This window comes from Neolamprologus multifasciatus, chromosome 15, assembly GCF_963576455.1.
Source record: "Neolamprologus multifasciatus chromosome 15, fNeoMul1.2, whole genome shotgun sequence".
Lineage (NCBI taxonomy): Eukaryota > Metazoa > Chordata > Actinopteri > Cichliformes > Cichlidae > Neolamprologus > Neolamprologus multifasciatus.
In genome coordinates, this window is record NC_140453.1 from 34338526 (window position 1) to 34349733 (window position 11208).

Consider the following 11208-nt stretch of genomic DNA (forward strand, 5'->3'; position numbering starts at 1 on the left):
GCAGCACGGAGAAGATCTTGGAGAACGCACGGCTGCCGTGAATACTCAGAACAAGACCTCTGAGTGAAAAACTGGATTACATCTGGAAGGGCTAGCTCGAATAACACCTTTGAGCGCAAATTCGATCACATCTTGGGGAAGTGCACTGCGGTCGTGAGTTCTCAGAACCTGCTCTTTGAGCAAAAAGAATGACAACATCACGGAACGTAAGTTTGGATAACATCATAGAAAGCTCGCGGCTCTCCAACGGGAGATTGAGAGACCAGTGTTGGACTGCTAGAACAGCTTTGAAATTCATATGAGTTGTTCGCACTAAAGTAAAAACCACCATCACTTCATGCAGAGACCCCTTCGGCGCCAGCTGCGGCCTCAAGGCTGGAGCTGAACAAAACACCCTGATAACGACTGTGTTTAGACCATTCCATGCAAGGCCACCTGGGTTGGCTGGAAGACTGTTTACTTAGCCTGGCGGGGCGAAGGACACTGTCTCAGCTGAACTCTGGACACACACACACACATACACTGATATGCACACACTGATCCCCCCTCCCTTTCCAAACGCCTTCGATGCTTGTGCCCTACCAGGGAAGATGGCAGTCGACTGGACCAGCACAGACATGCTGCAGGACCGGATGCGCTGTCTACACCGGCTCTCTCTTACCCTTTACCCGCCCCTGTTGCTTGTCTTGTGTTTCTATGATGTATTGATAGTCATGTGCTTTTTGTGCTGAGGTGTTTTTTCTGTTATCAAACTGTTCTCCCACTAGGAGCTCAGTCCGAGTGGAGTTTTTTCTCTCCTCCTCTTACCTCATGTTATGTATTTTCGTTGTTTTTTTCCTATCAGCCTACCTTTCTGACACGTCTCCCCAATGTGATGTTTGTGTAAATTTGGTCAGAAGGTTCCTTTGTAAGTGCGCATGCGCCATTAGCGTGCTGCCTGCTGTAACCCTAATTTCCTTTGGGATTAATAAAGTATTCTGATTCTGATTCTGATCATGTGGCATACACTGTTTCTCATTTATAAACAGTTTATGCACAAGATTCTTGAAATTTAGTGTATTTTTCAGTTGAAATATCCATACGTATTTTCGTATGTTCAGACGAGACAAAAATATGAATTTGGTATCATTAAAGGATATTTTTGTGTATACAAATTTTAACTGTGGAGTCCTTTTATATACAGCACAGTCTCGCTTTAAATTTATTAGACCACCGCCTAGTATAAGGTTTATTACACAGATGCTCTAACAGTATTTGTCATTTCCATTTGTTATGCTTCTGTCATGATTAATCTAACAGAATGTATTTAAAGCTAAAATATAATTATTGTTTTACATAAATTTCCAAATTTATTGAAACAGTAAAGCACAATATTATTGTCATTATTATTAGTAGTAGCAGTTAATTAAGATACGATAAGATACAAAATACAGATATTTACTTGCATTCCTGTGTAGAAAAAATGGTTTTAGTGGTTGAATGTTATGTTTTATTAATATAATTCCTGACTTCTAAGAGAAGTCATTGGATTGACATGAATTCAGTTTCTTATGATTGTAATAAATAATATAGTTTTTTTCTTTTAAACTCATTTGATAGATTTCCAGAATATGTATATATCCTTGTTTTAATGACAGCTGCTCTAATCGATTTCTTAGGATGGGTTTTATGGACAACACCACCTTTCCGGTTTTATTGTCTTTCTTTTTTTGTTTGTTACATTTACAGCTTGCTGCGAGCACGTGGACTTGACGCGGGTCGAAGCCGGTTACGTAAAGATTACCCACAATGCTCTGCTGCCTCACAAAAAGCTCGGTGAGAAGGCCGAGAAGGAGGCGGCTACCAGCCGAGGGGGTAGCCGATTCCCGGAGAGGGTGTTCTGTCTCCTGCAGTTAGCGGTACCAAACAGGTGAGGGTGGCGATTGGAAACAAAGACAGAAGCATCATAAAGCATGATGCCCGCTGCTTCGGGGGAGCTTCCGTCGGAGTTGTGAGTGTCGGCGGGTTTCCCATCGCCGGCTCTTCGGGGGATTCTGCTGTCTGTCTCCGTCCCGATCCGCGACACCGCCAGGCGATGACAGCGGCTACAGCCACTCCGCAGGTGATGAGAGACCGGCTGCTACAGGCCATCGACGGCCAGAGCAATGTGAGTATGTCCACTGGTTTTAAGCGGAATTAACTGGGTGGAGAAGAGCAGACAATGGTGGTCGAGCTGGTGGCCTCGAGTCGCTATAGGGGAACTGACAGAGTGGAGGCATTCAGCGTCTGGACACTTAGTATTTGCTTGCTAATTTGCTGGCTAACGTCTAGTTAGCGAAAGTGAGTGATGAAGCAGGCGTGCCAGAGCCCGGTTAAGTTGATGCTGGCGACAATTGTGTGCACTTACATTAGAGTTCATCAGGACAAGAGAGGGGGACGTGCTGAATGTAGTGCAAGTTTCCTTTAGACACAGAGGCTCTGCCGAGAGGAGACCTCCAGCAGGGCTCAGACGTTTGTAACGCCTTTATCTAAGATGACCCCGGGATTACTTTAGGTGTGTTACAGCAGTATAAACAACCAAGCCGAGTTAGGCAGCAACCTACAAACATGTATGGCTTCTCATTGAGCTACCCAGCACCAGCGACCATTACAAACAAATGGATTCAGAGCTGTTGTTGTTTACAGTGTCATTTAAGTACTCCTAGTATGTTACTGCTGAGTGTCCAACACATGCCTGATGCCTGGGGTGTCAAAATAAGGCCCAGGGGCCAGAATCGGTCAGCAAAGATTCCAATCCGGCCAAACTGGATGGTTTTGGAAAATGTGAAGGAGGGCTTTTAACTGTGTTTTCATGAGTTTTACAGCTTGTCCTACTGATAAAGCACCTCCCCTGTTGTCATTCATACTACACCTAAAATAATTAAGGTGGTTGCCTGGTGGAGGGTGAACGATCCTTTTCTGTAATTTTAGACATGCTGATAGGTGCATTTCATTTACTGCAGCAGCATTTCTTTATTAAATGGGATTAAATGTTTAGCTAAACTTCTTTACACCGACAGAAAGAGAGGTTTCACTGGTTTGGCCCGCTTTAGATCAAACTGGGCAGTGTGTGGCCCACAATGTAAAATAAGTTTGACATCCCTAGCTACAATTTCTTATTTCAACATACTTACCTGCAGTCATGCACTGGGGGTGCTCTCTGTGACAACCTGCCAGAAAGCCTCGAAATGCCCAGCATCCCACACACAGTTTACACCTGATTTCTGCTTCAGCAGGATATCAATGCTGTAACCTGATGTGCACCTCGCAAGAAATGTAACTACATGTTAGCTGACACAACTATTGCCATTGGCCTGTTCAGATGCGTCGCCATAGTATGAAGAATAATAATCATAGGTTCAGTATAAAGATTCACAAATGTTGGCAGACTGCTGAAACTGCTTGGATGGATGTGAGAGAATGTACAAAGAAAAGCTTGCCACCAAATAAAACTGACCACAACAAAGAGAATTTTCCACTAGGACGGAAAATTAGTTTCTATCGGCTGGCACCAAATATAAAACACCGGGAGACGACCACACAGTAAATGACATGTAATGCAAACGCAACAGCAGACCTGACCTTGATTCACTGCATTAATCAGAAGTCAGGGCTTGTGGTCCACAGTGATGTAAAGCATTTTATTCCAGAAGCATCTGCTTGTTACATTTTTGCCAACAACTCCTCACTCAACGTTTTTCAATCTGGTTTTTTTAATGTCATAAGTTTGATCGCAGGCACACTACAGCTAGAGTCAGGCTTTGGCTTTGCAAAGGAAATCCTCCGCTGCGACATGTTAACCAATAACCACATTGTTGATCATTGCAGAAGTGGCTGCAGATTAAAGACAACAATCATCTGAATACGTGGACTTTCTACTATTTTGGTGGACCAAAACGGCACATTTGCATGCTTTCTCGTTTTGACAAACTGAGCCTGAAACTAGTAAATGTTTTCTAAACGTACAGGTGCACATTTGAAAGTTTATTCAAATGATTTCTCGACCTTTTGATAAGTTCTTTTTTTCCCTTCTGAGGAATGTGTTTAGTGGAGTGGCAACATCTAGATACAGACATGTCTTCCTTTAATGCTGTTTTTGTGATCTCTCAGTAGGGCTGGGCGATATGGCTTAAAATCCATATCACGATATAATTTGAAGCATGTGCGGTAACAATATATATCACGATATATATTTTTTTCTTCTGTATAACGTATTTTACACACTGTAAGGCACACTTAAAATCCTTTAATTTTCTCAAAAATCGACAGTGTGCCTTATGTATGAATTCTGGTTGTGCTTACTGACCTCGAACCGATTTTATGTGTTACACAGCGCTCAGAAATCTGTCAAAAAATGTTTTAGTACGACTTTGGTCAGCTATGAAGCCGCAACGCCTGATGGATTGTTGGAACATTACGGCTACCGTAGTCAGGAGTCTCGCGTAGTAATCTGGGTCCTAAACTCCGTCTTTTTCGGGTCCCAAAGTCAAACGAACACTGCGGCATCACTGAGAGTTAAAAACTGTCTAAATTCTTTCATCTTTAATAAAATGATCAGCGTTGCTGCTTTAACAGGTTAAGTTTAACATCCAGGCATCCATGAAAACAGAAGTTATTAAATTTAACGGAGCAGGAAGTTAGCTCGCTAGCTTCCACTAGGGTTGCCAACTCCCTGAGAAATAAATAAGGGACACCTCGTGGCCAGGGCCGGGCGACCCAGTTGTCTTCACCCTTCCCAGTGTGGTGAATTTTTTAGCTCTTTTTTTGTGTGTGAAATTATTTTTTTTAACCATTTGACTTGAATTTGATTTAAGTAGATGCGTATCCTTTGTGATATCAACACATGGGAAACAAAAATCATTTAGCCATTTATTTTTAGCTCAAAATGACAACATTAACACAATAAAACAGGTCTCTGTTTTATTGTCATGCTTAACTTTTGATAATAAAAGTAAATCTTTCTTTAAAAGAACTCTGTCCTGCTTAACTTAAAATTATATAAATTAATAGAAAATAATAGAAAGAAAAATATTCTTGTAACAGTGCACATTTAGTGCATTTAGTGCAATTGGCTTCAGCAGAGGCATTATTTCAGCTTTTGCTCCCGTTTGTAAACCCACTTGTTCCCATGATTACGCATCATAACTCATCATCATTATTCATCTATGTATTACTTTTATGTATTACTCATCTATTTGTTGTAATCATCTATCCTTGCAGTTGTTTATTACACAAAATAAATTATATTATCACACTTCTGGCCACATAGCGCTGATATTCACTGCACATGCCCATTTTAACCTTAACCAGAGGGTTTAAAAACAAACAAACCAGTGTTTACATACCATATCTGGTTCTGCCGTGGCCTGGTAGACAAAAATTGGTTAAGGGTTCCCCGAGCTTTCACGCCCCTCATGTTCTTCATGTGCCCACCATTAGAAGCATGCCTATGGAAAAAGTGCGCTTTATAGGTGTTATCGTGAACTTTTCCAGCCAGGTGTTTTCCTTTTCCCATTCTTCCCTGCACTTTTGCAGCCTTTTTTTCTTTCTCTGAGAGGCACAAACATTGCTGGTCTAATGCCTGGCTCACACTGTGCGATTTTTGGCCCATTTTGAGCCGATTTTTGAGTCGTGATCGGCCCGATTTTGGCCTTCATCGTGCATAGTGTAGTATACGTGGGGTAACGAGAAGCGATTAACACCTCACGACCAGCTCCCGATCATCAATCGCTCGTGAGGGTGTCACCGCAGCCGCTCACACTGCTCATGCGCAAACACGTAAACGTCGGTGAAAAAGACGGAGCAGCACGGCTGTGCAGCGTGTGATCTGGACACAAGCGATGGAGGCACAACTTGTAGAACTTTGGAAAGCTCATCCGAGCCTTTTCGATGTGGCATCACCAAATTATCACGACCACAACAACCGTGAAAATAGTTGGATTTACATTGCTGCTCAATCACAGCTGCCTGATCATGTTTGTCATTAGTAATTTAGCAATGTTGATGGCGGTGTGTGTCTGTGTGAGTGAAAGACAGAGAGGGAGAGCGAGCGACAGATTTTCTGTTATAACCTTCATTTTATGGAGGCACAGTGTGACTCAGGTCGCATCAGAGCATCGGGCGGTATAGTGTGAGACCCTGCATCGTGACCTACGAACTTATAACCCATGCGAGCCAATCGTGCAGTTTGAAAATCGCAGTGTTTGCCCAGCTTCAGGTGTGCTGTCGTCTGAGACTTGCACCGCAGTGTCGGCGTTTATTTCCCTGTTGGCCATGCTTTTTGTTGTGGTCATCTGTTGTCTTCCGGTATTTTCTCCGCAAGCGACCTTTCCTCAACCAATGAGATGAGCGGTAATCTGAATTGTCATACTCGAATTGTCATAAGTGTGCTGTCAGCTCATTGGTCACAAAGCAGGGGCGGGGCTGGGAATTATGGTTTCAAACAAAGCGTTAATTACATTAAAACTTATAGACTACTTTTGATTCTCACTGTATTACGGGACAAAGTGCGTCCCTTATTAGCTCAATACGGGACGTGTACTTTTGTTTCTAAATACGGGACGATTCCGTTTTTTAAGGGACGGTTGGCAACCCTAGCTTCCACCTAAACATGATATAGCATGTTCTGACTGAGCGATGTCTGAAAAAATTAAAACGTACAGCTCTGCTATCACTTCCAACATAAATGAAGACAGAAAACTAAACAGCGGTGACTTTTGTAGGGTTACTGAAGTCGGACTAGCTGATATATAATATCATATATATGTCCTATGTGATCGCTAGCAAAACAGCCACGTTAGCATAACATTAGCACAGTGAAGCTGAGGGATGAACACAAACTTTTTCCCACTTAATAAAAGTTAACGTGAGGGTTTCTGGTGGTTAGGGACAAATGCAATTGCATGGCAGGATGCTATAAACGGACCAAACTTCAGTCAGGAGAACCACTGAGGTTAATACTGCAACAACATGGGAATAGAGCAGCTGCGAGAGAATTCAGCATTGATGAATCAACGGTAGGTAAGTGGAGGAAGCGCAGTTTTTGGCTTTCCCCATATTCCAAAAGTGTTTCGTCTCTTTGCTGTTACTGTCGCCAGGCATAATTTGCAGATGATGTTGTTTGCAGCTGTTGCAATGCTTTCGACCAAAACAGGCGCAGCTTGTTGACACCATCAACATGCGCTATCGCGGTAGAGCGGTATAGTCAAAATCTCTACCGTTGGCCAAATTTATATCGTTTCTACCGTATACCGTTTTTACCGCCCACCCCTATCTCTCAGTATTTTTGTATATAATTGGTCTTTCTTTTCCAGCAGATATGCAACATGGTGGTCGTCGTGGAGGTCATCTCCTTTTTGGAGAAATATCCTATCACCAAAGAAGCACTGGAGGTAAGTTACAACAGTGCCATCAGCAAATAAAGCAATCAAATGCAGCTTTTTAGCAGTCAAGTTTCATCCGCTGTTAAACAATCATCAATCTTATCTCCTCTTAAAGGAAACCCGCCTGGGCAAGCTCATCAACGACGTCCGGAAGAAAACCAAAAACGAGGACCTCGCAAAGAGAGCCAAGAAGCTTCTGAGGAACTGGCAGAAGCTAATCGAACCAGGGAAGGTTGAGGTGTTGTCAAAAGGCGGCACCGGCGCGTCATGGTCTTCCATTGGCGGTGCTCATCCTTGCATCTCTGCTCCAGCCGCCAACCCACCGTCGGGTAAAACGGGCCCAGAGTTGAAGAACAGAAATGATTTCAACAACTGCTCCCTGAGAGTGGAAAAACCGAGCAACAAAAAACGCAAGGGCGAGCAGAAGGAAGGACCGATTTTACCAGCAAAGATACCCAAAACAACTCTTAATGATAAAATCCAAAACTCAAAGCAGCTGCAAACCAATGGAATTGGTGCCGGCACAGAAATTTTTGCAGATATTCGTGCACATCAGTCTTTGGACAGGGACATTCCTGAGGCTTTGGACAACGACAAGCTGAATAAAATCCCTGTTCATGCTGTAAAACCTCACTCAAATTTCCCAGGATGCAGCAAGCCTCCTAGCACTTCCTCTTTGCTAAAAGCATCAGTTCTGCAGCAGCAAGCCAGACAGGAGCAAGCTGCCTCTGGGGGAAAGTGTCGACCCAGAAGCCCACGCTGTTCCTTGCACAGTCCTCAGACTCTAAAACAGGAAGCTGTTGTGAAACAAACTGCACCCCAAGCACAGAGTATTCCTACCCCCAGCGTGAGACCTGTGGCTGTAGATAACTCTGGGCTCGGACTGCCTCCTCAGCCTTTCAGCGCATCTGTTCAGGGTTTTCACACCGACGGTTCAGGGTCTGCTGATTTGGACTCTCACCACCTGCCTCCTAGTATGTCTCTCCACGGCTCCACTGTCACCCCCTGCAGTGGCGTGGAGAGTCTGGAAGATGAGGGTCCTTCTTTTAATACAGGGAAAAGAAAAAGACAGAAATACAGACCTAAGGATTACTCTGTTAATTTAGAAGGGCTGACTGTAGAAGACAGAACAAAACCAGTGAGGTTAAAAGACAGGAGGCTGACGTTCGATCCTGTAACGGGACAGATTAAAACCTCCTTCCAGAAGGATTCTTTCCCAGAGGGCGAGGACAGACCGAATCACAAACCTGAGAATAACTGGTCAGAACAGCCGAAGCAAAATCCACCAGTTCCTCCCAGTCCTTTCCAGCAGACGGACTGGAAAGAGCTGTCGAGGAGCGAAATCATCCAGTCGTACCTTAGCCAGCAAAGCAATGTGCTGACGTCGTCGGGCGCGCACACCCCCGGTGCACACTTTTTCATGTCAGAGTTCCTGAAGAAGGAGGAGCACCGGAGCAAAGATGCTAAGAAAACACACACGCTGGTTTCAGACTCGCCACCTGGAGAGATCCCTGGAGTCAGCAGAGAGGTGAATGGCAAAGACCTGAGCAGGTTACACACACAGCACTGGTCCGGGGTAAATGGTTGCTATGACACAATGGATAAATGGTACGACTGGACCGAGTGCATCTCCTTGGACCCGCACGGAGATGAGAGCAGGCTGAACATACTGCCCTACGTCTGCCTGGATTGAAACTGAAGTCAGGTCGGTAAATGAGACATCGATCCTTGCCTTCCCTGCGCGGCAGAGCGGGCCGGGATGCGTGAAGACTCTTCTTCACCGTGTATGCTGCTGTTGGAGTAAATACGCTGCCTGCTCGAGTGTTTGTTGGAGCACAGGAGGTGTAATCAGTGTTTTATTTTGAAAAAGTCTGAACAAAACGTGAGGACAGTGTGAAGGGGAAAGGCTATGCATCTTTGACTGTTTAGATGTCAATGTGTGTACAGAGTGAGTTTACAAAGCAGGGAGACAAGCGGCTCTGATACCCACGAGTTTCTATACTGGAGAGGAGATTAAATATACAGATGCATTTTATCCATCTTAAGTTATCTTATTCTATCCACATGCCTCACAGAATGTGACTTTATTGCATTTCATGCAGTCATTCATAGTTTTTTTTTAATTGTTATTATGTAATTTTTATGCATTAACCGACTAAATCAGGGTTGTTGCTTTTGTCAGCAGGCAGTAGCACGATACATAATTGGAACGTTTGTTCATGCTTTTTGAACAAAGCGTTTGAGCTCTTAAAATTAAAACTGCTGCTTCCCGCAGCCGCACGCCTGCCTCTCGTTGTAACTTTTAGCAGATTGAACCGACGGATCGGTTTTAAAACATTTGAATATTTTTCTTGTTTGCTCTTTAATGTGATGTGAAACTTCCAGATGTGACCACTGTTTGTGGTGAGAGGGGGAGAAGGCTTGCATACAAGCTGATAGAGAAATTTGGCTGTTATGTATATTTATTTACATATTGAGATTTGCATACATGTTTAAACTGTATTGAATCATCTTGTTATTTTTTTTTTTTTGTTGCAAGCAACAACAGTGAGGCTGCTATGGTGTTGTGTGATCTCGAAGACACCTACCGTCACAGGAACTAACACAAACGTGGCTTTGGCTGTTTTGGCGGCGTTTATCAATCTGTAGGCAAATGCTGTCAAAGCGGCAACGTCACAGTAGTGCAAGATTTTACAGATGTGTAGCTGACATTAAAATGAGGGGCCAGATTCATTGATGGTTTGGGATTTGACAACACTTTTGCATCTCATCTGTTGCAGTGTCATAATAGGGTTAGGAATCAGTTCACTAAGTGACATTCCAGACTTTACCTACTGATCCATCAACATGCTGTACTTTACACACTCAAATAACACATCCTGATACTGTGTACTTTTATTTTTTTTGGGCTTGCCTTTTCCCTTTACTGTGTATTAAGGTTGTAAAATATGAATCAGCACGGCAGAGCAGATTGTGCTACCAGCTTGCATCCTTGTACTGTCAGGAAGAAGTGAGAAATAAATTGACATGCTGGATAATACTTAATAGCATTCCTTTAAATATTATTTGCCTTATGGAAACCCGTGTTTTCCCTAAAGACAGAGCCTTAGTGAATGTACAGGTATGATCCTTTTGTGTTCATTTGAATGCAAAAGACAATATATTTGCTACCTAGTCCTTTTCAATGGACATGTAATGTGTTAATAAAAAGAAAATGAAGGAATTGTTATTATGTCATCTCTTTAACCACCCCCCCCCCACTCACACCCACACTCACTCCCTTTTTTTCCTGTTACTGATGTTCCTGACCAATTAAATCCAGAACAAGTTCAGTACTGTCTGTGCATGTAAATCACTTATGTACATTTCCATTCATCACTAAGAGAAACGATTTCCATGATATTTTCATAATATAACTGGACAGTTCCTATTAAAAATTAACTGATACTGTCCTCTATAAATGGAAAGGAACTGATCTGATTCATCATTTAGTTAAAAAAAAAAACAAAAAAAACTGGCAACTGATTGAATAACTCTCTCTCTCTTATTTTTATACATGTAATGTCAAAAAAATCTTGGTTACAAGAATTTGCTACGTTTTCAGTTTGGCACCAGATTTTTTGAGACATTTTCTTACACTAAAGTAATATACGTGTACTGTACTTAGTCGCAGCTCTAAATACAGCCTTTAAAAATCGTGTGAAATTACCATACCATTGTGTCAGATGGCCTGACAATGACTTTGTATGAGTCTTCAAAAATCTGAATGTTCAGTTCCCTTTTTAAACATGAGCAGTCTGAGACTGCA

At 42.9% G+C, this 11208-nt stretch overlaps 1 protein-coding gene across 2 annotated transcripts; it reads left to right on the forward strand.

Annotated features, from left to right (window-relative positions):
- The first annotated feature begins 1771 nt into the window (after positions 1 to 1771).
- Positions 1772 to 10623, forward strand: LOC146502518 (mediator of RNA polymerase II transcription subunit 26). 2 transcript variants are annotated; one of them, XM_085132573.1, is made up of 3 exons: positions 1772 to 2146; positions 7332 to 7409; positions 7516 to 10623. In XM_085132573.1, the coding sequence occupies exons 1-3, from the start codon at positions 2075 to 2077 to the stop codon at positions 9091 to 9093; spliced, it is 1728 nt and encodes a 575-aa protein (XP_084988699.1). In that variant the 5' UTR covers positions 1772 to 2074; the 3' UTR covers positions 9094 to 10623. The 2 variants fall into 2 exon arrangements, with proteins under 2 accessions (XP_084988699.1, XP_084988701.1); XM_085132575.1 differs by having other exon boundaries at positions 1773 to 2146; positions 7335 to 7409.
- Positions 10624 to 11208: the final 585 nt, after the last annotated feature.